This window comes from Zosterops lateralis (genome assembly GCF_965231275.1).
Source record: "Zosterops lateralis genome assembly, chromosome: 16".
In the NCBI taxonomy this organism is placed as follows: domain Eukaryota; kingdom Metazoa; phylum Chordata; class Aves; order Passeriformes; family Zosteropidae; genus Zosterops; species Zosterops lateralis.
Window position 1 is genome coordinate 7,192,438 of NC_139776.1, and position 26,396 is coordinate 7,218,833.

General features: G+C 43.3%; 1 protein-coding gene across 7 annotated transcripts in view; it reads left to right on the forward strand.

Annotated features, from left to right (window-relative positions):
• Positions 1–25,391, forward strand: part of ZBTB46 (zinc finger and BTB domain containing 46) — a 51,601-nt gene extending 26,210 nt beyond the window's left edge. For 6 of the 7 annotated variants that reach the window (XM_083873301.1, XM_083873298.1, XM_083873302.1 and 3 more), the window contains 6 exons: positions 5,625–5,909; positions 11,778–11,950; positions 13,101–13,152; positions 13,257–13,568; positions 16,966–17,141; positions 20,441–25,391. In XM_083873301.1, coding sequence (XP_083729427.1) covers positions 5,625–5,909; positions 11,778–11,950; positions 13,101–13,152; positions 13,257–13,568; positions 16,966–17,141; positions 20,441–20,827 — 1,385 coding nt within the window. In that variant the 3' untranslated portion in view covers positions 20,828–25,391. The remainder of the gene's footprint in view (positions 1–5,624; positions 5,910–11,777; positions 11,951–13,100; positions 13,153–13,256; positions 13,569–16,965; positions 17,142–20,440) is intronic. The other variant, XM_083873304.1, reaches the window with a different exon arrangement.
• Positions 25,392–26,396: the final 1,005 nt, after the last annotated feature.

Here is a 26,396-nt window from a genome sequence, read left to right on the forward strand (position 1 = left end):
TCACAAAGTGGTCAAAAGGTGGAGGAAGGACCTGGAGAAGTTGTACTCTGTCTTTCCTGCTGATATTCACAACTGGGCTGTACAAGCCACTGGAATCTAACTCTAAAAGTAGCTCTGAAGTTACCTGCAACCTAATTTATTCTACAGTTCTTAAAGATGACTCCAGGTGACAGAGCAGTAATGCTGCCCTAGGTCAGGATGACTTCTCACTCCTCTGTCTGATGGTGACACCACGTCAGATTAAGTCCAGCTGCTCCTCTGTCCAGCCTGTGCTTTCCCAGGTTCTTGCCTTGCCGACAGCAGGACTGCTATACCCAGAGGTGTCTTCACTTCACTTTTCCACCCTAATTCTGCCAAATTGAGTCTTGCAGGTGGAGTGAGCTATGGGAAAGGCTCAGGAGCTTTTTGTGGCAGATGTTTTGAATTGTCATTGTCTTTGGAGGTTGTGGGACATGTGGGGAGAGTTTACTCCAGGTGCTGAGTGGTGAGACTTCCAGTTCAGAGAGGTGTGTTGGAGGAATGGCTCATGAAACACCCCTGCATTCCAGCGGGGCTGAACAGGGGTTGGGAGGGCTCCTCAGAGATTGCTAAAATTAGCCAGGTTGATGGAGAAACACAGAAGAACTCTTTTAAAGCTCTGTAAATGGTAAGTGAGGTACTGTTGCCCTCCTTTGAAGGTCTCCTGTGCCTGCCTCCCTCTCACTGCTGGGGGTCACCTCTGTCACCAGATCCTCGAGACTTGGGACACCAAGGGAGAAACTTCCCTGCTTTGTGCTGCTGCCACACTGAACAGGGCTTTGAGGAGAAGATGACAGATTTCTTGATCCCCTCTTGCCTCAAAAAGAGTAATATTGAGAAAGAGCAACCTGGCAAAATGTTGCCTTTAGTTCTTGGGCAAAAAGCTTGTTTCTGCTTTGAGTTCTCCAGCAGCAGGTGCAACCTTGTATGATTTTATTCACACCTTTTCTCCCTTCTCATGAGTTTAGTTCTCCAGCTACTGATTTCTAGATGTTCAGCTGTCTACATAAGAGAGTGGGAATAAAAGATGAAAAGGGGAAAAAATAATTAAAAAAAAAAAAACTATGAAAGATAATAATAGCATTGGGAGTCTGGGAAACCCCACTGGGGGTTTACTGAGAAGGTTAAAACACAGTACAAACAAGAAATAAGTGGTGTGAGAGAAGCAGACGCTGAGGAGGTACTTTGGTAACAAGCTGTAATGAGAAAAATGACAGAAGCAGGGAGAATAAATACAAGAGAAAAAATTGGTTTGCGTATTAAAGTAATTAATTAAGTTAGTAAATGAAATCTTTAAAATGGAGCTTTTCCATGCTGTTTTGGGGATTGGCATGTGTGTTTTGTTCAGTTGTTGGACTAGGTTTAATGCTTTTTACTGTCAGCTTCCACCTAGATATCTTTGAAAATAAATTATCGCATTAACATTTGGATACTTTTAGTACTTTGCATTACTTTGATTTGTGCCATAGCCTTTTCCAAGGGGCTGCCAGATGTCTGTAGTGCTGGATTTTTTGTGACTAGTGCAACTTGCTTTTCCCATTCCTGGGTTTGTGACAGGAGCTCAGTTTATGGGACTTCCTGAGCTCCCACAGTAGCCTGGGTGTGTTGGGAATATTGTACTGCTTCTGTTGTTCTGGTGTGGTTTATTCCTCTTCATGGATCTGTTAAAGCTTGCCTGGTCTGTGTGGCTGGGAATGAAGTGTGTTTTGAGCTCAGCTGGGATGGGTGACCTCTGTGAGAAGGTGCCTGCAGTCCTTGTATCCCTGTTACGTGATGCTTCATGTGTAGATAAGAACTTTACTGTTGTTTTCAGAATTGCACGGAAGTAGTGTTGCCAAAATTGTCAAAAAAATAGGCTCTGTGTTTTATTTGACAATAAAAGCTAACAATAAAATATTCATCCAAGTCAACAAATTTAAGAAAGCTTTTCTAAAGCTTCTATGTTTTGAAAAGTAGGCTGGTGTAATAGAATAACTGCAAAATAATGATTTGCTAAAGAGACTAATGAGCTCAGTTTTCCGAGCAGCATTAATCCCATGTTTAGCTCGGGATTTCCTGTGTGTGGAGCCCTGCAGTCGCAGGGGCTGTCCCAGCTGGGTGAAAAACGAGCTCTGGAGGGCTGGGATGCAGCTCTGGGGCCTGTGGCAGTGAATAATTGCAGAATAGAAGCTCATTGACTAAAGCCTGGTTTACGCGGGGCTGAAGCGCTGTAGTAAACAGTTTGGATTACTGGGAAGTGACGGATGCTTTCGATTCATATAATTCTTTGGCTAAATCTTGTTAAAAGGAGCTGCATTCTAGAGAAAAGAGAAGTGGTTTTGGAGGCACTGTGGAGAGGAACTTGGTGCATTTTTTGGGTTTTGGTGTGCTGAGAGTATTTCAGTACTTATGTGACTAAGTGGATATTTATTTTGCCATAATGTGTGTTTGATTAGATTACATCAGCTATAAATACTGGAAGCTCTGAAGCATCTATTTCGCTGTCTGTCTCTAATCTTGGCTTTTGAGGAACATTTAATGTCTTGTTGTGGTTACAATTAATCTGCGTGTGTTTTAGCAATTAGTGTTTATGTGCAGCGGGCAGCAGCCAACTCTGGCAACTGTCAATCAGCAGCTGTAACAGGCTCTGAGAGAGGAGTGCAGAAGGCACAAGGTGGTTCCCTGCCTGCCTGGTTATTTGGGAACACAGTTTTGTAGGCAGATACCCTTTCTGGCCCGAGTTATGTTCTGTGATTCCCCATGTAGGCAGTGGGACAGTGGTATTATTGTGGCTTTGATGTGATGAAACTCTCTGTTACCTTACCAGTTTAATGGGCTAAAGTTTAATTTGCTTCCTTCACCACCTTTTGTAACAGCTGCTGGTTTTTACTGTCTTGTAATTTTCCTTTTTGTAGGCATGCTGGCTTGTTTTTAAAAAACTTACATTATCATCTAGAAAAGTGGATATCCTGTGAGCCGCTAACAGAGGGATGACAAAATACGTAAAAATTCAAAGCATTTGAATTCTTCTGCTTGGCTAAGATTTAATAAAACTGATAATATAAAATTATACAAGCAAAACACAGATGGAGGAGGGAAAATGGTTTGTTTTAAACAGAGACATCTCTGGTAGTTCACATTTATGAACCTCCTACTGTGTTTGTAGCCCCCAGCCTTGGGCATTCTCTCCATCTCCAGGGTGTGGGAGCACTCTGCCTATGATTGCTTTTTCCTTATTGTTTGCTTTGAGGCTGTTTGTTTTTTTAAAGGAACAACTTAGCAGTAGGATGTACTGGCAGAACAGGGCAGCTTAGTAAAACCAATCTGGACATGTTCTGGAATCTAATATGCCCTGAGCTGGGACTGGGAAATTCTCTGGCTGCTCCTGGCTCCGCAGGCTGGACACCTTGAGCGAGTCCCCACATCTTTCTCTGGCAGCCACCACCTGTAAAATGGAGATAAAAATAATGATCTTCCTTCAGCTGTTTTCCAGGTTACAGGAGGTGGGCACGGTACCAGTGTCCTCATTAGCATTTTTTAATAAGGCTCTGCAGATTAATGCCTTGCCCTGGTTTGAAGTTGCAGGGAAACCAAGTGCTGGTTTGTCCCACTCTGCCTGAGCTTCTGTACAGGAGTGAGTTTATTGCAGTGCTGTGTGTGGACAACACCTGAATTCCTTGCCCTGAAGAGCACAAAGTGAATTTGTGAAAGCAGCAGGTATTAATTTTGTAAGTGTCCTACCACTGGTTTGAGCTCTAATAGTTCCCTCTTGCATTAAGTAGATTTAAATCTCTTTTAAACTAGGAGGCAATAAAATATTCAGGATCTGCAAAACAACTTCTTTCTCCACCTGATGGCTCATTATACATGCCTTCTCTTTGGATGAGGATTTTTTTCCCTCTACATTGATAGGAGAAATGCCACAAAAGCATAAGTTTTTTGGGAAGCTTCAGCTCCGTTTGCCAGGTGCTCAGCTGGGCTTGGAGTGTGTCAGCTGTGTTTGCTGCTGCAGATTGTGGAGTAGGTAATTGCAATTTGTTTTATGCACCTTTAAAATGGGCTAACAGCCCTTTTTGTGTGTAATTTTTGTTGTTTCCTGTGAAGAATAGAGAGGAGTCTGAGAGTCATTTTCCTTTACATAAAAATACATAAATTATTTAAACTGATAGGAGAGTCAAAGTTCAAACAAAGGAGGCTCTTCAATTGGACCTCCCCAAAAATACAAAAAATAATGTGTTTTCACTGGAAGGAGTTTCCCTTATCGTAGCTTTTCCGGTTTTGTTTGGGTACAGTAGTTGATATACTTGTTACTAATATTTTTATACAGTTTCTTTGTAGTTACGGATTGTAAAGTGGCTGATCCATATATTTTTTTCTTTTTTTTAACTGTAACACTTCTGTGTAAAACCCACCCTTGTGATATATGCTGGGAACCACTGGTTACTGTGTATTTTTTAGAGAAGTGATCCCAAGAGATTTATACCCAGCACCTCACTTTTAGGCACTGTTTATTACTGGGTTTCACAAAACCTTCATCATGGGGAAGAAACAAAAGAGTGAAAACTTGGGCTACTGGAGTGGAAAATTAGGGAAAAAACAAAACTTAAAACCTTTGAATGTAATTTCAGTACTAGCAAACTACCCTGAAATCTTAGCTTAAGATAAATAAATAGTCTTATCCAGGTTGTGGGTAAAATACACATCCCCTCCCTGTGCCCTGCCTTCGGAGCCCGGTCGGTGGGGCAGGAGGGAAGGGGCTGGGAAAACAGAACCCCCAGCTGCGAGGCAGGAAAAGGGGGGCGAGAGCAGCACTCCTGTATGGAACAGCACTCCTGTATGAAAAGCAAACCCAAAACAAGTGTTGCTACATTCCTGGTTCTGTTTCCCAGATCCACAATTGTAAGAGCACCCGTGACTTACAGGGACAAGGTACTCTGCAGACCTGAGATATTCTAGAATATGTGGTTTTATTGCAAGGGTTGTGGGTAGAAAGGGCCTTCCCTTCAGCCACCAGCCTCGGCTGAAGGGAAGTCCCAAAGAGAGAGGGAGAGAGAGCAAGAGGGTAAGAGCTAAGAGAGGAGTGAGAGAGCAAGGTGGCAGGGGTCAGAGTGCAGGGGGACGAGAGCAGAGGTAAGAGCAGGGAAAAGAGCAGGGACAGGAGAGCAGAGACAAGAGAGCGAGGTCCTGGTTACAATACATTATATCTCCTTTTGTGATGAATATTCTAATTTACAGTGACCAAACAATACAAGACACAAAATCCTATAGAATCTACATGCAGCCTATAAGAACTACTACATTACCATGTGTTATATTTTAAACTCTAAAAACTACTTTTTAGACTTTTCTGTTTTGCTACGTTGACTTTTGAATCCCTTAGCCAGCAGAAAGGTATTGTTCAATCAAAAGGGATCCTCCTTCAGCTGGCCAGGCTATTGTCTTCAGGTTATACAGTAACTATGACTTGGTATCCTACAACTCAAAGTAAGCTTCCATTTCTATTTTGATTCTAGGTTTCATATTTTCAGAATCTTTTGCTAAGCAATCATATTTATAAGGTTCCCCAACACACAATGATCCCGGTACAGTTTTCCCGTGTGTCTCTGACAGCATCTTCCCTCCCGCAGGCGCCGACGGGGCCGGGCCGGAGCCCAGCAGCTCGGACAGCCGGGTGGAGCGGCCGGACCCCTACACCAACGTGGAGGAGGCTCTGCTGGGAGGAGAGTCCAGCTACATCCACCAGCCCCTGACTCCCGACAAGGAGGACGCGCTCCAGGCCGCCACCGTGGCCAACCTGCGCGCCGCCCTGATGAGCAAGAACAGTTTGCTGTCACTGAAAGCCGCCGACATGCTGGGCGACGACAGCTCGCTGCTCTTCGAGTACCTCCCCAAAGGCACCCACTCCCTCTCCCGTAAGTTGGCCTTCTTCTGTTTCTTTATTTTAGTGATGCTTTAGGGCAAATCTTTATAGTGATGAGGAAATAAAGGTCACCGCCTTGTTTGGTGCTGCCGGTGTGTTTATATCCTGCTTAATCCCACTTTATATAAAATTTGGAAGCTTTTGTCTAATTTTGATCCAACTTTAATGTTAACTGCTGAAATCATAGAAGAAAATATTCAGCCTTGAATATTTTATAAATATTTTCAAGCCTCGTAGTGCTTGCCCTCAGATTTCTGTTTTGCTCGTTTGCACAATGGTACTTAAAAACAAAATATGAAGTGTTAGAGTCATTATTAGGAAAGGTTTTGAATCCAAACTTGATTGATGTTGAACAGCTTGAATGTTGCACCTCTGTCTGTGGAAACAATTGGGATGTTGTAGATTGTATGATCTTTACTTCTTGCAGTTTTATTTTAGACCTCTAAGTAGTGAGCAACTATTGATTTTGTTATACTTGCACCTGGAAATGAATGTTTTTCTACTGGTGATCTATTGGAGACAGCTGATGTGAACCATTAGGTGTGGAAGGCTGATTTTTCAGCATAATTTTGTGTTTTATTCATTGTAGCCTGATTCTCTAGTGTATAAAGAAAGAAATTATTAATGCTTTATTTTAATAATATCTGAAAAGATATATAATTTGTGAAATAGATCAGAGCAAGCAACAGTTTTCTGAGTACTATGTGTTAATTTCCAGAAGAAAATATTTATCTTTATCTCTGCTGAGAAAACTGACCAAGTAAATAGAATGAAAAGTTCACTTAGGATATCTATTATTCTATTTTATTTTGGTTTCCTCAGTGGGAAAAGATAGATAACTTTAATGGTCATAGAATTAGAGAATGAATCACAGAATCCCGGAATGCTTTGGGTTGGAAGGGACTTGGAAGATTCTTTTTCCAATCCCTGGCCATGGTCAGGGACACTTTCCACTAAACCAGGGTGCTCCAAGCCCCATCCGAGTGACCAACTGGTCCCCGGAGTTGTGAGACAAAGGGAAATAATTGTACAATGCAGTGTCAGACTTAGTGTCTCTTTTCACTTTTCATATCTGAACAATGGGATTTTTTTTTTTAAATCCAAAAACCTTGACATTTCTGTACCTTATTCCGTAGTTTAAATATTTGTGGGGAATGGCAGTGTTCTCTTTTTTTTCACAGTAACTCACTTCCCAAAGGATCTCCATCCAATTAAATCAGATTTAGATGGTTTGGATTGGGCTCCAGGGTTGAACATCCCTCAGCTGCAGTGGAACAGCACAGATGTGGCTCAGTTCAGTGGCAGGGTTTGGGTGCAGGGAGCACAGGGATCGGTGGGAGCCTGGATTGATGCATGACTGAGGGTGATGGATGCACCATGGCTTTGGATCTGTGACTCCTGACAGGTGAAATCAGCAGTTCCATCTTCAGTCTTGATGAATTGGAATAATGACGGGGCTGCCCTCTATCCATCATCCTTCTCCTTGTTGGAGGATTTTAGGTTTTGCTTAAAAACTGAAGCACCACTTGACATAAAGATAAATGTGTACGAAGCAGTCATAAATCCAGGTTAAAAATTAGAGATTACCCAACCACTGGAGAAGCAGAGTTTGGGGATGGGCGTGGTGCAGGCAGGAGACCAGCTGGGTTTAAAATAAAGCTTGATACATTTAGAAAAGGGGGTTATTGATAGCTCACTGAAGGGTGCCATGGCCCAGGAGGTCCTGTCCAGCATCTATTTGAGGTTCTTATTTTCCAGTGTTCTCACTGTTACTTGGATTTTATTCAGCTGAGCTTCAATTATCTCATCTTTATGGAAGCAAAGTGAAATACCCAAGTCAAAAGGAAGATTTCCTGCTTGGTCTGTAGCCCTCACAGCAGTTGGGGATGTGGCTGTGGTCTGGTAAGAGTGTTTTTATAGAAGCCAGGAGTTAAGAGACGTATTTTTCTTTCATCTTATTCAGATTCCCAGGTATCAATTTATTTTAATCACTTGAAAAAGATCTTGTGATATACGATTCTCTTTTAAGTGGTCATTACTGAATACAACAGGACATCAAGTTTGATGAGAATTTTCAGTATATAAAAAGACAATGAAGCGAGTGGTAGGAGGATTGTGGAGATGTAAAAGCACAGTCTAGGTTGGTGCTGGCTTTGTAGGTGTTTCTGACATTTTTCTTCAAAAACAATTTGAGGATGTTGAGTCATTTTAAGTCCTGAGTTATATTAAAAAAAAAAAAAAAAAGGAGGGAGTAGGTAGGAACACTGTGAAAAAGATTGAATTTAACGAGACAACCAAACCCAGCAGTTTTTGTCTGTCTTGATTTGAAAAGAAACACACTAATTTCAGGGATTATAAGTGATCAGTCTCTCTTGACTTCAAAGAAGTGAAGTGTTTTTAATCTTGGCTGCTATCACTGGATTGTCTTCACTTACAAAGCACTGCAGTACATAACTGCCTCAAGGAGCAGTATTCAAGTTTTGTTTTGTTTTTTTTTTCTGGAGGAAAAAAGACTTAATCGAGGTGGACAGATGCAAAGAAGGTGTTAAACATGTTTAAAATTTGGATGAGCCATTTGTAAAGGGTTTATTACTCTCCAAGTTACTGCATACATTAAAAGTTTTCATTTGCGCTTCCACATAATTCTTCCTGTTACAGAAGTTAGAGGATGTTCCAAGGTTTTCATTTTAGCCCGTGTTCTTTTTATCTAATTCATTATATGATCGTATGAGGTATGAACTCGACATTCTGCTGGTGGAAAATGAAGCCCAGAATGCGTGGGGTGGAGGTGTTGTATCATTATGGTGAATTTCTGAAGTTAACCAGTTCAAACTCATTTAAAATCAGAAGGGAAAACTTAAGTTATCTTGCCATTTGGGTAGCACAGTTGCCAGATAACCTGCAGCTGAAGGCCTCTGAGAGTTTGATGTTCATGATGTGTGATCAAGATTGACATTGTTCTTATGCTTGTCAGAAACCTGGAACACGCAGGTTTTACAGAAAAAAAATGTGTGAGTCACTCATGGGTAACACCGAGACCATCTGAGGAACTGCTGGTTACTGAACCTGTCTGGGTTATTGCAGGGGCTGCCTTTCAGATAAGACATCATGAGAGTTTTCTTGGTCTTGCCATATTTTCCTAGTTTGTCTCTAAAAGCAGGTGGTTGTGCTGTGATTTCCACTCCAGCAGAGCTGCTCTGCAGAGCTCCTTGGTTTAATAACGTGTCTCATTTCATTTATGAGCCTGAACTTTGGTAGCATTGTTCTGCACGGTTACATCACACGGCCAGAAGTCTCAAAGGCTTCAGTCAAATGTTTTGAGATGGTTTTGCCAAGTATAATGAAGAGAATTTGAATATTCATCAGAAAATGAGGTGGTTAGTTTACATCCTTGTTTTCTCGTTAAAGAACTTTCAGATCGTGGAGGGGGAATGACTCCCTTAAAGGGCGACTTCCACATTTCAGAATAGCACATTTTGAAGGCTTTTTTATATGTCTAAATTTGGCTTTTCCTGTTTACTCTGTTGCATCTGAAACTGTTTATAGAAGCAATTCCTATGAAGCTTCCAGTCCAAGTGATTACATGGTACACAGAGCCCTTTTCTTTTGGGCAAACCAGCTAATAGGTTATTTTTAGTTAGTGGTTCATTGGAGCCAATAATTTATCCTTGCACTGGATGTTAAGAAATACATTTTACACAGTGGTCAACTTTCCCAGGAAGAAGTTAAATGTATTCAGTGTGGTGTGGAATTTTTTGGACATGGTAAAAGACGATTTAGGAGAAAACGGATGCAATTTTAAATGAGATATAATAAGTTTGCCTTTCTCTTTTCCACAGTAGTTTACTGTCCAGCTGTCACAAGAATTCTATATTCACACAAATATTGCTAAATTCCTACTTCATTTTCTATGTACAGAACTAAGTGAAGGAAAGTGGTTGGTTTTGATTTCTGATTTAAAAGTCAAAATGCTTTTGGTTAAAATTCATTTTAGTACAAATTTAGGAGGGAAAAAGGTTTCTCATAATACAAGTCAGAATGGACATAAATCTGCATTCTTGTGTACAAAGTGTGGGTCATTGATGTGGGTTTCTCTCTACTTGTGTTACTTGCACTTGTTGAAACCAAATAAATACTGACTATTGTTTGAAAAGTCATCTTTGTTGTGTTGTACATTTCTGTGTGTTTGTACACCTTGGATGATAGTTTATTGTTTCTCTGTGCTTTATTTCATTGCTTGTTTGTTAGCCTTATTTTTTGCTTTAAGAAGTGCAGAGGATTTTTTGGAACCCGTGAAACTCTGGAAAGGTGCTAATAAAGAATTCATTAAGCCAGGCCTCACTGGTTTATCTTTACTGTGTGCTAAAATACCATTAATTCAAAGAAGTGTAACCCAGAGATGCCTTTGGGGCAGTTTGAATAAGTTTGGGATGTTCAGGGGTAAAAGAAATGGAACATATGTCTGTCTAGGCTGGAATTCTGCTATGGACCTGTAGAGCTGGATTCCTGGTCACAGTTTCTAACAGGAAATACTGATAAATTCCTTTTGCCCCCTGAACTTTTCCTATCTTGAATTTCTGGCATTTTGTTGTCCTATTTTAAAATGACAACAGCAACAGATGAGCAGCACCTTAAGGAAATGTTGGAGCATTGTTATCCCACCTGATTAGCATTAATTAAGTTGGGAAAGATATCGATCTGTGATCAAAGCGGATGAAAGTAAATTAAACATCCAGCTCGTGGCACAAGAGCAGAATTTCCTTTGATAGCTGATTAACAAAAGTAAAGTTTGGGGTTGTTCACATTTGGAAATCTTGGTGTGGTCTCACTCCAGTGCTTTGTTGTCACCTAGATCACAGCACATTGTATTCAGACACAGTGTAAACTGTGACTTGTTATTTGTAGCTGCATTAAAGAGTGGTTTTTTTAATATCCCTGAAGGTTTCCATCAGACTCTTTTTTGCTGGAAATGAAAAAGCCTTTAGGGCATAGAGTGCTTTAAATAAGAATTTGTTTATTTTAAGCCATGTTTGCTTCTGGTTTTGCCGCTTTGCATTTCAAAAAGAACAACCTGCTCAGTATGTCATTCCAATACTCAGTCAAGGCACGTGCTAAAGTTTATATAATATTTTCTAATGTACAGTGATATTGATGACACAGTCTCTATTTGTATTTAGCTCTGTCATTGATCCTCAGGGCAGTTTCTGGAATATTGTTTTCCATTTGGCTGTTGCTACAGCGTAGGCGAGGGCCGGACACAGCATGTTTTCCTTTTGAATTATGGGAGATTTTTAGACTGTAATGACTGTCAGGTATAATTGAACAGTTTTGTACAAATATTTGAGCCTCCATCCTTGCTAAATATAGAGTGACAGGAATCCTTTTTTCCATCTTTTGTAAAGCACTTTGAGATCAAGTACTGACAGTCCGATATTAAATAAACCACCGTGCACAGATCTCGGGATCTGAACCTTTGACATAAACTTTGAAGAAAGTTAGCGGAATGAAGTTTGCCTGTACATTCCTTAAAGGTGGAAGTGTATGTGTTCAGAATGGTGCTTCTCCAAGACAAATGTGGATCTTTGTGCTGCACTGTGCTTCTTTCTCCTGACGGACTCTGTAGTGACCGAGCCCTGCAATGTCACTCCAGCACACACAGACATTTGGGTGGGAGGCTGATTTACAAAAAAAAACCAAAACAAAAACAAACAACCCATCAACCAGAAAGACCAAAAGCCTGGCATCCCTGTCCTGCTGCATTCCCTCCCAGTGACAGAAGATGAGCTGCGAGTGCTGGGGCGCTGCCTTTGCCAGCTGGTGCTCGTTCACGTGGGTGAGATTCGTTTCCTGTGTTCCCCAGGGCCTGGCACCAACTCGAATCGTTCAAGGGGTGAAAGTGATGGCAAAGTGGAAGCACCATCTCCCCCGCTGCCTTCAGCACACCTTGCCACTCAGAGCCCCCCCAGGATCTGCTCTTCTGGTGAAATGTCACCAGAAACTGGGATAAAAGGAGAGGTGCCTTCCTCAACCCAGGTAAGATTGGGGGGAGGGGGAAATACAAAGAATTTGAAATGCAAGGGTGTCTGTTTGATCAAATACTCCCCAGTTAGGAGTATTTTGAAAGATCTAATACCTTATATTTTAATCTGTGAGCTTTTATAAAAAAAAATACATGTTATTTTAAAACTGGAAGTCTGGACTGGTGCTGTCCCAATTTTAGTCTTTCTGTCTTACCTCAAGAGAACTTCTGTTCAAAAACCTCTGTGTTTTTATTTAAATATAAATGCCCTTTTTATTGTAAATCTCTTCATTTGCACAACATTGCACACCAGCATATAATAATTGCATAAGACCTCAGCTACCCGTTGCTCACTTCTAGTGTTGGCATTTGGGTTTCTTGTAACTGTCTAAATTCAGACAGAAGTGGGCTGGCTCTCTCTATTACAGAAGTCAGAAGTTTGACCTAATATCCATAGGTTTCTGCAGCATTTCCTATTCTTAATATTTTTGAATGATACTCTATTAAACAAGTGGATGGAAAACACAGATTTTGCTTTGCAGTCCCTGTAGAGCAAAGAGAGCTGGTCTGCACAGACCTGCCGAGGCTGCAGCATGCCTCTGCCTCACACAGGGCTGCCATCTGCCACACGCTGGCATATCGCAAAGGATTTATAAAAAAAAAGATAAAATCAGCTTTTATTTAGAATTTGGATCAGCAGTGCCAGAGGGCATTTCGGAAACGGAGCTATGCAGAAGGTGTTCGTATTCTACAGGCTCTTCTGCGTGGAAAGGAAAAGTGCCTGTGGAGGGCTAAGAAAGAGTTTTCCAGTTCCGTGGTATCAACTAAAAATATTCTCTCCAGCATTTCCCACTGGCCTGAGTGGGAGCTACAAATGCTTAGTGAGACTGGAAACTGAGTAGTTACCCAAGACTTAAACAGGCATGTTGATTACTGTCTTCAAAACACGAAATGAAACGGTGATTTGAAGCAAGATAAAGGCCCAGTTCACTGCTCTAGTAGTGAAAGCTTTATAAAGGCACTTTGAGTTGCCAGGTCAAACGACTGAGCCTCCCTTAGAGAAGGGATGAAGGCAGTGACAGCAGTGATGGGACTCAGAGCTCTGCCTTCAGGACAGGTTCATGTAAATACCTGCCTTAACTTCCCTGTGCTTTTCCTTTGCAGGCTGCCTGCGATGGATTGCTGGCACTTTGGCCATGTGATAACACTGACTCAGGTAAGCAGAGAGAAAAATACATCTTTAAACTTAATTTAAAGTACACCTGTTACTTTATACCAGAAGAGGCTGATCCATGCCTGTGTACCCACGGTTCTTTTCAGACTCGAGTTTCCCGAGATCTGAAGACACAGACATCGCCACTGATGGGACCTGCCTGGATTCGGCCCTGGCCAAGAGGCTGACCTGTGGCTTCTGCAGGAGGGTGTTCCATGGTGCTCAGGAGCTGAAGGAGCACATCCACGAGCACATCTTCTCCATGCTCCTCCCTCTCGACGTGCTCGACTGCCCCCAGCCCGGCCTCGCCGACGGCGCTGCTGCCAGCCAGCTCGGCCGCTTCCAGTGTTCCAAATGCCCCGCCAGCTTCACTCTGAAATCCAACATGGATCGCCACGAGAAGACCATCCACTTCCACTGTAAGAAGATGCAGTGTCCTCACTGTGCCAAGCTGTTCCGTGACAAGACAGACTTAAACCGGCACCTTCTGTCCGTGCACTCCAGCGAGCGCACCTTTGTCTGTCTCTGCTGCGGGAAGGGCTTCGGCACCCAGAAGAACCTCAGTAGCCACGTGAAAATGTGTTACCTGGGCTCTGCCCACCTGCCTGGGCTGGAGCTTTTGGACAGTGTAGGACCGAGAGGATGCTGAGGATGCATAGCTGCTGTTGTTGTATATGAGACACTTCCTTGAGCTAGGAAAAGCAAATTGTGCCGTGGCTCCTGTGCTGCAAATAAATGTTCCACAGGTGTAATTTCGTAGAGTAACTCCCCAAAGCTGATCAGCTGATGGCTGTGCTGGTTCCAGGTGCTGTGTCACTGCAGCCTTGAGGCAGTTTTTGTGCAAAGATAACTTCTTTGGCTCCATAAAGCAGGCACTTCAGCTGTTTTATTGGAGTGCTCATTCTGTGTTCTGACACTACCTTCAACTGCTTTATCAGTAGATCTCAAAGTGCTTTATAAAAGAAATGGTGATGTTTTCCTCAAATTCCTCAGGAAAATAACATCCCTCAGGTTGTTGAAAGTGCTAGCAATAGGATTAATAATAGAATTCAGTTCTGAGTTCTGCTCCAGTGCTCTGTCCATTAAACCATTTGGACATTCCAGAGGTTTTCACTGTGAACTTAGGAACTGTGGAAGCACTGGGTTGCTGTCTCTAAAGTGGTTTTCTATGTCTTTCAAAGAAGAAAAAAAACATACTGCTTGTTCATATGTCCAGTAGGGTATGTTATTTGGGCTTGAAAGTTGTTGCAAGGCTTGCATCTTTTACTGATACAATATTTCAGTACTTTCAGGGCTTTTTATAAAAAAACATCCTGGAGTGTGGCTGTGGTTTTCAGGGATTCTGTACATTTTTTTTGACTTGTTTGGTTTATATACAGTAATTAAGTTAGCCAGGCTGAGTGTGGTGGTGTTGAAGCAGAGGAAGGAGGCTTTACATAGATTTAATTGTAACTTGGGGTGTGCATACAGAATCAGTAACGGCTGTTCCTGGTGGGTAGAAATCTGTAATTCCTGTTTCGTTCTATGAAATTCACTTACTTTTTAAACAGATTATATATTTCGGTGTCTCTTGCTATATATTTACATACAAAACCAGATTATGGTAACTGTGAAATGAAAGTAGCATAATTAAGAGCAGTGCTTCCCAGCTGCTCTGTGTGCAGCACAGCTTGTCAGCATGTGGGGTTTCTTTCCTCAGTGTGAGAGACAGCTGAGGAGAAAAAAACCCAACTTCTACAAATGTTGTCTAGAGTTCTTCAGGGAAGTTCTTTTTCATGATACTGTTGCATCTCAGGGAGACAAAAAATGAGAAATATTTAGTTGTGCACAATGGACTTAGTGAAGAGCTTCTTCCCCAGCTCTTTCCTATGGAAAGGTGATTTGGAGAGCCCATCAGGTCCTGCTGCCCTTGGGCTTGTGGAGATGGAACAGGTATATTCTGGTGCAGCTCTGCTCCACCTGTTCCTGCTGGGATTTGGAGCTTCAGGGAGACAACACCATGTCATGCCAGGGCTTGGGGAGCTGGAGTTTCCCTGCTTGCCTTAGTCCTTACTCTTCATTTGAGCAGGCTGCAGTCAGAATTGAGGATAAGTTCCTATGTAATCACTGTAGTACACTTTAATCATTTGGGTTTAAATGTTTGGTTTTTGCAAAGTCAAGTTCATTTTTTCTGCTCCCATTCCCGTTGACATCTTCGGCATCAGAGATCTCGGCTGTCTGTGCATGTGTGTAGCTTTTAGTATCAGCTTCCCCTGTGACAGATGTCAGAGTAATTGCCTTGTTATTTATTTTGCTCTTAAATGATCAGCAAGTGAGAGAGGAGAAAGCTGAGCCAGAAAACAAAGTTGTAACCCAGTGGATCTTATCTGGAAATTTGGGAGCAGCAGGGAAGGATTTGTCTGACTTGGGAAAGTAAGATGCCAGCAAAAGCAATTTCAGCAAACTTTAAAAGGCTTCATTACATAATAATTGTTAATGAGGTTTCATGTTTGCTCATTATTCTTGTATTTTAGAATTTAATTCAACATGGAATTCCTTTTCTGTAGTCAGGTCAACACTGTCTCTAATAGAGGTTTTAGTAGTATTTTCCTTGGCCTGTGCATCAGGGAATTTCCAGTGCTTCCCTTCAGGATCAGGACTAGGTTTTTTAAATTCTTAGAACTGAAGGGTAAACCAGGGCAGAGCTTTATGGGGTTTGTGTAGAACAGGTGTTAGAAGCAGGATTTTACTGTTAGGAAATGGCATGGGAAGCTGATGGGAGGTGTGAGTCTGACAGTTAAATTGCACCTTGCTATTTATAATCTTAAATATAAAGAGGATTTAGCGGACACGAATTCTCCTGAAGTTTGTGAATTCTTTCTAATAACCCAAAGAATGTAGTATTTCAGTGATGATTAACTAGATGACAGTTTACAGAGTTAATCCAGAGGAGCTCCATCAGGAATCACTCATGCTTTTCCTTCACTCTCAGGGATGTAGGAGCCTGTTTCCTTTAACAGCCTCAGTGAAGTAAGTTACTTGAGATGACAATACCAAAGATTTTTTTTCCCAAGCATTATTGTGTTGGTTTTAAAAACACACATTTCCATAAATATTTTAGTGGCATTAAGTACACAGATTTTTACTGTGTCACTGTTTCTATTTCCTTCTCCATTTCTTGGTGCTGTGTCCAGTAGCTCTTTACCCATGGTGCTGCCTTTCATCACCTTAATGATCATGTTAAAGATGATTTCTTAGGACCTTAATGCTGCTACAGTTAATGCTGCTATATAAAATATTGTCGTTTAGACAAAGGATGATGCTCATACCAAAGCTGGTATTTGTGCATTAAATAGATGTACTGTGGGTATGTATATTTTGCAGGGCTGTGAAAATGTTAACGCTGCACTAAACTTATTTTTCTGACCATGCTGCTGTTTTTGAGGTGTTTCCTTTTGTAGATACCAGAACTAAATATGTGGCTATTTCGTGCAAAAATAGTTTTCAATAAAACTATAGCTGCAAACAGTGTTCTGTGAGTATTTTTAAATACAGAAGCTGAAAATATTGGTTTTTAGTGATTTAAGCCGAATTCAGGCATGAGGGGTCTTGGAATTGGACAGAGTCAGGAATAGCCTGTTGGAAATCCATGGATGCGTTGGAAGCAGGTGGCTGGGGGTGCAGGTCATGCACAGTATAAGGATTAAAAATATGTAGATGGTTAAGGGATGAGAGTGTGATTTCACAGTGAACTAATTTAATAGTGAAACAGTCAATGAGAAGACTGTTCTGAGACGTTCTGAGGTTGATCTGTGTGTTCTGCTTTCTCTCTTGCAGTCAACGAGTTCACAGTCATCAGGAAGAAGTTCAAGTGCCCGTACTGCAGCTTTTCTGCCATGCACCAGTGCATCCTGAAGAGACACATGAGGTCCCACACCGGGGAGAGGCCCTACCCCTGCGAGATCTGCGGGAAGAAGTTCACCCGCCGCGAGCACATGAAGCGCCACACCTTGGTAAGGGCAGGGCTGGGGCATCAGCCCTTCTGTGCAGGGTAAAGAGAACAGGAGCTTCACCTCATTTCAGTCTGGATTTTGTTTGCTCATCTGAAGGCTTCCCCTGTATCTTTTTGCCCTGCCTTTCCAAGGCCTTGTGGCTGGCTGCCTGTTCATCCTCCTTCTGCTCTCCAAGCTCAGCTAGAGGCTTTCCAGGGTTCTGTTTGGATATTAGCAAAATGTTCTTCACTGAAAGGGTTGCTCAGCCCTGGCACAGGCTACCCAGGACAATAGTGGAGTCACCATCCCTGGAAGGGTTTAACAAAGATGTAAATGTGGCTTTTGGGGACATGATTTAGTGAGGGACTTGGCAGTGCTGGGGGAACAATTGGACTTGATCTTAGAGGCCTTTCCCAACCTTAACAATTCTGTAATTCTATGCCTTGGTGCAGGAAGCTTTAAAACACACTGCTCAGCAAGAACTTGAGGCAAGGCTACTCTGGTCTAGCCATGATTAATTATCAAAAATGCTGTTTTACCTTATCAAAGAGGCTCCTCAGCTCTGACTACGAGGCTGGTGCTGGTGTCTGGCTCTCCACAGCTTCTCCAGAAACAAAATTTTAAGCCAAACTTTGATTATTTTTCTTTTCAGGGTAGAAATGATGTGCCATCCTAAAATGGTTCTCAAAGCTTGGTGTAGAGGTGGTATTGTGGCAGAGCAGCTAGTTTCTAGGCAATAATTCCAGCAGCAGGCCTGGCTCACCACTGACAATGCCCCAGGTCCCTCACCGGGATCCTGGAGCCCCTGTGTGACATCTTTCCACAGTTCCCAAATCCCCGTCATCTCCTTCCCTTCCTTTGCTGCTCCCATGTCTGCATGGATGAGTGCCCAGCCATCTGCTTGGGCACTGCGTGCTCCCTGAGATGTCCCTTCCTCCTTTCCTTGGGGTGCTGGAGCTCAGGAGGCAGATGCCAGCGTGAGCTCAGTCCTGCTGCAGGCACACAGGTTTTGAGATCTGCTACTGGTTTTGCAGCAGGGAGCACCTTGTCGTGCCAGCTGGTTGGCTCCAGCATTTTATTTGTGAGAACTTGCCCTTTTTAAAATTGCGTTTTCATAAGTTTTAAGATGTTGTCAGCATATTTCCCCTTCTTCTTCTTGAAATATGGACATTTAATCAGTTAGACTATCACCTTTCTAGTGACACTGTCCAATACTGAGGACCAAATGCTGTTTCTGTGTTTAATACTAATTAAACACAGAAACAGCATTTGGTCTTCAGTGTTGGACAGTGCCAATAAAGGGAATAAGATTAATTTCTGTTCAGTTGCATCCAGGAATATGGCTCACTTTGAACCTGCTGACTGAGCTGTCAGCATTGGAAAAGAGGGAGAGACATGATTGTTTTTTTAGTAGAAGTACAGCCTGCTCTGGAAGGTGGAAGGTGTCCCTGCCCATGGCAGGGGGTCAGAACTAGATCAGCTGTAAAGTCCCTTCCAACTCAAACTATTCTGTGATAATTACAAATTGGTTTAGTACCTGGTTTATGACTTCTTTTTATATGGCTCTTTTAGCCCTTATTCTGCACCCCTGACCACCTTCTGTTCTCCTATTCAGCTTTTGATGCCTGAAAATCATTCTTGTATGAGCTGAAAGTGAGTGATACCTATAGATCCTGCTGGATGACTCTGAGCAGCCCTGTCCAACTGCTTTAAAAAAGTAATAAAATTTAATGCCTTTGTTGATGCAGTAGAAGAATGTCGTGGGGACTGGCTCAGAACAGGAGAACCTGCAGCCAGAGCGTATCAGAGGCACTCACAGGCTTTGAACACGGCTGGCACTGGTGCAACACAGAGCCTGAGCCAGTGTCCTGCAGTAGTGAGGGCTGAGGGGCTACAATGGGTCAATTTGTCCTCTTCCCAAAGAGCTTTAGCTCAGCTGAGTATTCCTGAGCACAGGGCTGTGGAGAGTCAGGTGGTGAGAGCTGGTGATCCCATGCTGAGGCAGGAGCAGGGAGCAGGCATCCAGGCAGCTGCTTTAAAATAAAAGGAAGGACTTTAATCAGCAAAAGCTTTCCCACAGGCTGTTGTGAGCATGAAAAGAAGAAACGAGTTAAAAAGGATTAGGGACTGGTGATATATACCTGAGGCTCTGGTGGCTGCTGAGCTGCTCAGAACAACCCCAAACCACTGGCACTGGATCCTTCTGTGCTTCTACACCACTTCCTAAAGTGTCTCCTGAGGATCAGTGCCAGACACAGGGCATTGAGTGCCTGTGCTGTCCCCGTGTGGTGTTAATATATAAATGAATAAAGAAAAAAAATAAAAGAAAAGTACATATTTATAAGACATACTGGGCAGCCCTGAAGCAGTCAGGCAGTTGGACTAGAAGATTGTCATGGGTCCCTTCAAACTGAACTTTTATATATATAAAATCAATATGTATTTTACATGTAGATATATCTGTATAGGAGAAAGTACCTGATGAGGCTCCTTGTGGTGGAGTTTGGGAGTTCTCACTGCTCTGGTTTCCTTTGGCAGAGGAGCAGGTGGATGTTTTGACAAGCTCCTTGCCTTCCATGCAGAGCAAAAGTGGCCAGGGACAGATTTCACCTTCTAATCTGGTGTTTTATGCTTCTCAAAGTATGTAATTCTGCTCATTGAATAGAGCAGTTTCACTCTGGAGGTGAATTATTTTATCCTGCAGAGCATTTTCTGGCCACGTATTCTGCGATAGCTTCATATGCCCAGGATCTTGCAGCATGAGTTGTGGAAGAGAAACTTTTTTGTCAAACCAGAGTAGTCAGAAATAAGGTGAGAAGTGCATTCAGAGGCATTTTTTGGGACATACAGGAGGTATTCCGAGTGCTCCTGTTCTTTGGTTCTGGACAGCAGTGGAATCAGGAGGGAGACCACTAAATCACCATGACATTAACACTGGTTTTATAGGGGTTGTTCTTCTCTGGTCTTCACAGAACCAGTGCTTGTGGATTATTGTATTTATTTCTTTTTAACATTGTCCTCTTGGTGGTGAGCGTGATACAACTATTGCACCCCAGAAAAACAGAAGGAAAAAGGAAGAAAAAAAATTATGATAAAAAGTTTGTCTCAGACTTGTGAGTGTGATGATGAACAGGCAGTCCCAAAGGACTTTCCATTGTGTGACATCAATGCAGGGTTGAACTCATTGTGGTGCTTTTGAGTTTGTGGTGGAAGCCAGTTGTGATCTCAGGTAGCAGTTGTGGATTCGCCTTTGCAATGACAGGGGAGCAGCTCTCCTTCCACCTCCATTGGCATTCACCTCTGTGGTCTTTCTTCTCCAGGTCCACAGCAAAGATAAAAAATACGTCTGCAAGGTCTGCAACCGGGTGTTCATGTCAGCAGCCAGCGTGGGGATCAAGCACGGCTCCCGGCGCCACGGCGTCTGCGCCGACTGCTCCGGCCGCGGCATGGCCGGGCACCTGGACCACAACGGGGGAGAGGGGTCCCCAGACGAGTGCTACCCTGGGGAGGGGCAGTACATGGAAGACCCGGATGACATCAAAGTGGAAGGAGATGAGGAGATGGGAGACGACGACGACATCAAGTGGAAGGATGACGTGGGGATGTCACAGGATGATGTGATTTTAGATGACGACAAAGATGTCGACTCCCCACAGGAGCAGGACAACTCTGGGGAGAACGACAAGGATTTTACCTGGATTTCTTAGGGATTATTTTTTGTTTGGGTTTTTTGTTTTTGTTTTTGTTTTGCTCTGTTGTTTGTAGGGGGAGGGAGGGTGGGGAGGAAGGAGTATGTTGGAAAAACTAAGTAGCCTTGTTGTCGTCCATGTGTGCAAAATAACTCTTGTGTTTTCTAAACAAGTCCTTCTCTGTTCCACTCAGACACTGTCTTAGGAGGGTCGCTTCCAGCGGCACGACTGACTTCGCCTTCCCCCTTTTCCCTTTCCCTTTTCCCCCTGTGACCCCCTGCCTGTGGCCACCCTTTTGGCCAAGCCAGCCAGGCTGCCCAAGAGGGAGGTGGAGTCTCTCCAGGTGTGAGGAGGCTGGTGAAGCATTAATCTTCCTCCCCTGCCCACTCCAAACCAAGCACTGGGGAGGTCTTTGTGTCCAAAGCAGGTTTGTTGGTTGGTTGGGGTTTTTTTACACCTTGTCTGTGCTAAAATCCCAGCAGCAGTGGAATTTCAAGCTAAGGTTGTGAAAGCAGATGGATGGATGTGTTGGAGGGCTTCCCCTGATGATACAGGCCTTTTGCAAAGTTATTTAAAGAGTTTTAATTATTTTTTATGGAGCCAAATAGATCAAAAGGCAAGTCAGATTACAGCCTTATGAATACTTCTCTTGGATTCTTAGCTTCCAAAAGAATAACCGTCAAAGACAGATTATGACTTTTCTTGGACCTACTGACATCTTACCCATGTCCTGTCTTCCAGCCTTGGTCATCCACAGGCACTGAAATGCTTTTATGCTTCTGGAAGCACCTTTTGCTCTAGAGGACACAGTTCTCTACCTGTCATTCTTCTCCAGGAATATCTTCACTTTTCTCCCTTTGCTCAGCTGCCTTTTTCACAAATATATGCAAACTGTAGCAAAGCCAGAGGCATTTGGCCAAGTGCAGGATGAGCTGGGAAAGGTGACGAGACCCCAGCAGGGTGAAATCTTGTTGCTCCTGTCCCATGGACTTCTGTGGGGCCGGGATTTCATCTGGGTACCTTGTTCTTCCTCGCCAATTTCAACATTCTCGTTGATCATGGGTAGGTCTAACACCTACTTAATTCATGACAAAAACCTTCAGCTTTAGTTGCACTGGTTCCACATAAATTTTCAAATAAACCAGTTTTTCTTTAAATAAGAACCAGGTTTCTCTCCCAGCATCTCCTCAGACTCTGTGGGGCTTTTCCAGATAGTTGGGTTCTCCCTGTTCATATCGGCCACCGTTGCCTTCTTCCAGCTACACCTAAATAACAGCAACAGCGTGTGTTGGAATTGTCTTATTCCTGAGAAACAGCTTGTTCTACCTTCATCTCTTTGCTTCTGGTGCTTTTTTAAATAATATTAAAAAAAAGCTGAAGACCTCACTGCATCCTTGCCATCGAGCAATTTTCTACAATGTCTGTGACTGTGGTACCTTAAAACCTGCCACGAGAGACAACCCATTGCCAGAAGCCAAATGACTCAAGGTGCTATTTTCCTTCCTGCAGGCCTGGTGGTCCATGAGGAAAAGTGTGGTTCCACCCAGCAAAGGAATTAAAAGTATATTTATTGTACAATAAACCCCCAAGTGATCTGAAAGGATTTAAGCCACTCGGTGCCAGGATTCCGTGGAGTGTGGTGGGAGCCTCGATCCTGGCACCTGCAGGAGCTGGGTTCTCTCTCCATTCCCTCCTTCCAGTTGCATCCTGGGTTTATGGCATTCACTCCCTTTCTCTGCTCCTCAGTTCCTTGCAGACATTCACCACCTTCTCTCTGCCTCCATCACCCAGTTCACCGTTGTTTCCATTGGGAGCCTCTGGGCTCCTGCCCCATCGATCTGGGGGTGCTCAGTGATGTGGGAACACGGGTCTGTCCTAAAATCCTGTGTGGCTCAATGAGGCCACGCCAGCGCTGCTGCTGCTGCCACCCCTTGGACTGGAGGAGTTAGTGGCACTTGTTGCTTTAGGCAGTGAGCAATGCCTGATCAAGAGCATCCCTCTTAATTATGGGGAGAGCAGAGCGGGTCATGCAGGAACATTTTTGTTAACTTGTAAAAATCTCATTTTGTATTTCAGCTTCTTTTCCTTCCCCTCCCTTATTTAAAAAGCTGTAAAAACCCACTCAGTATGTCACAATTGGACTTTTATATTCCTTTTTCCAGTGGTTTTGGGGGGTCTCAGAGCAAGGAGGCTGTTCCCTTATCCCAATTTTGGGCCCCCAGAGTGTGGGCTCTGTATTTATTGTCATTTACCCTGTAAATATGGAGGGATTAGGGGGTGCCTGAAGTCCTGAGAATGTGCAGCCTCACCTGTTGCATGTCGACAAATACATACAGTACTTAAAGATTTGTCTTTAGCTTTGCTTTTTACAGGTAAAAATCTATTTAAAAGAGAATTTTAAAGCTCAAACAGTTCAAACCCCTCGGTTTGTGTCACATTGCTATGCTAGTGTGTGCATCCACCTTCTGAGGAGGAGCCGGTGTGGGCCAAGCCCTCCTCTTCCTCCCTGCCCTTGGGTGAGTCAGTTCTGTCATCAGAGTTACAGAGTGCTGAGCTTTCTTCACAATTCCTTTGGAATTATTTTATTCTTTTCTTTCCTTACTTTTATTAAAGGTGGGCAGAAAGCCAGGTAGCCCTCAGGAGTGTTTCCAAATTGTGTCACTTTGAGGCTCTTTGAACTGAGGATGCAAAAAATAAAGTAAAAAAAAAAAAAAATCCACATAAGAACTAACTTTTCCCGTGTCATAACCTCACACGTGCTTCTGTCCCACTAACACACACCGTGTACCAAATAAAACCCTTCTCACACCTGATGTTTATTGAAGTGCTTTGTTCTGATGGAGGTGTGCAGAGTTGGAAATGCAGGGATTCATCTTTAACCTTCCATGCTCCGACTTGGGTTTGAAAAAAAAAAAGGAATTTGGGCGTGGTTTTTATGCTGAAACTTTATAAACTTCATCAGTCACTCCAGGTGATCACATCCCTCCAGCTTCTCTCCGGGGTCTCTCGGATATACTGCCTATGCAAACTTCTGCTCTTGGAGATTTAAACAAAACCCCACTAATTCTGCCTGTTCCGCATCTCGTCTTTGTATTTCCCTTCAGGGCTTTGTATACTTCACTGAGGTTCCCTTTTTTTAATTTTTTCTAAATATATATATATATATATATGTGTGTGTATATATATACAGACTTAGTTCCAAAACAATAACTCCCTTAGAGGTAAAACATGGATATACTCCGTCTTGAGAACTTGCAACTCATTTTTTTAAAGAGTTCTATGTAAAATTTGTACATGTAAATGTTCCTCCTTGAATTCCTTGATTACCCTCATTTTTCACTTTAAATCTGAGTGCCAGGAGTAGAGAGCGGAATGGGGCAGAGGGCTTCGTCCTGTCTGTGCCCTCTGGAAAACATCCCAGGGATCCGTGGACTTGGAGAACATCTTAAAGGATGGAGACAAACGAGGTCCTTGCGTTGATTTGGGATTTCCAAAACTATTCTTGAAATCATGAATTCCCCAGTTTTGTGGTTTATAAGGTCACCCCAAAGCCGCAGAGCAGCTTTGCGGGGAGGCAAGGGGGACTTCTCTAATGAAGGTTTGGAAAATGATTGTCCCTTCCCTTTTTTTTTCCTTCCTTTAATTAAAAATCAGGTTTTTGAACAACAAAACGAGTAATTTTTGTCCGGAAGGAAACCCACTCCAGCGTTACTTCCCCTTTTGTTTCCTCTCCCCACTCCTGCCTTTAAACACTCCGCTTCCCTGAAGCAAAGCTGTGGCTTTGGGGTGGGCGGCTGCATTTTGGGATTGTCCCTGAGCACCCTCCCCTCAAAGCCCCCCCTTTTGCACATCACCCTGGAAGAAAGAAACTCCATAAAAACAATGCAAAAACTGGAATTTTTTGCAATATTCTGAGAGAGAATCTAATTTTCACTCATTCTGTGACACGTGCGACTCCTATGAAAGCCATAATTAATGGTTCCTTTGATTTTGTAGATCTGAGTCGTGTTTTGAATTTCAGCCTTTTTTTTCAGTCCCCCTAGTCAGAGTGCTGTGTGTATGCTTTCATATATATTTATTTTTCAACGTGCTTTAAACCTGTCTACAAAAATAAAGCTGAACAAACACAAAAAGGACGGTGTTTGAAGATTGTTGATTTTTTTTTTCTGGGAATATTCTATATTATACTGACTTTATATTAATTATTATAAACCTGTGTTTGTATTGAAGATGTGTTTAATATTTTGGGGAGGTTTGAGGAGATTTCGTAACCAGAAGTCAGTGGGAGAACATGCTGTGTTGTACTGATTTTCTGTCGATGTAGTTCAGGTAAATCTGATTTTATTTTCTAGTTGCTGCCCAGTTCCTCGCCTGCCGGGGGCTGCCCCTCGGATAGAACCTTTGTGATGGGATTTAGCTTAGACATACCTGCAAAAATCAATCAGTTTCAATAAATTGGGAAATTGCTGCTACAATTTTGTCTGCTTTTTCTTTTTTTTAATGTAATTTATTTTCCTCCTTGCCCCGTGTGGAAGGATGGGGCAACATGGGGACCAGCAGGGAGCACTGCTCACCCCCAGGCTGGAGGTGCTGCTCCCTCCCGCTTCCCCATTCAAAAGAGGCACCTGTGGCTCATTCCCTCCTTCCCTGCTGCCTGTTGGTGGCAATTTCCTTATTTTTTGGGCATTACCTGACATTAAAGTAACTCCCAAGAGGATGCACAGAGTGATGCCATTCCTGGGGGATGTGGAATGCAGGAGGAGGGTGACAGCTGTGGGTCTGGGGGTTCCAAAGGGCCCAGGGTGCCCACCCTGCCCATCTTAACAGTAACTAAATAACAGGAATCATTAAAAAAAATCCATTTATTTTTTTTCTTTTGGATCTGACACATCACATCCCTGGAGGGGACAAGTAGGGGCACAGCACCAGCCTGACCCATGGGGCCAAAGCAGTGTCCAACCCCTTGCAAGGAGGGACCCTGCAATGGTGGGGGGTCCCTGATGCAAAAGGAACCTTCCCACAGGGCAGGAGAGTGGCAGGGCCACCACCCCTCCCTGTCCCCTCCCTGCATGGGGAGAGGAGTGGGGTGGCATGGCCTGGCCAAACTCGAGCTGCTGCCTGGGCTGGAGAATGACAGGGCAAGAGGGGAGAAAGGGTTTGGAGGGGAAAATGGTTTTTTTTGGGTAAAAAGGGGGTTTAAAGTGAATTAAACCCCTTGAAACCCACCCAGGGCTGGAGGCACCCCGCTGCCGCGGCCCGCGCGCTCTCGTGCTGTGGGAGGGAGTAGGTAAAAATACGAATTTTCATATATTTTATTCAAAAAATAAAAACCACACGAAGGAAAAAAAAATAATAAAAGTAAAGGAAAACAAAAAAAAAAAGACCCCTCTTTGTGCAGTTTGGCTTAGTGCAAATGGGCGCATTCCTGCAGGCACTTCCCGGGGCATCGCCCCGGTGGGGGCTCCCCAAAACGAGAGAGAGAAATGACATTACAAAGAGTAAAAACCCCCCTGGGGGAGGTGAGGGGGGGGCAGGCGCCCACCTCTGCCCTGGGCACTGGGGCTGCCCCCCGGGAGCAGGTGGGGGG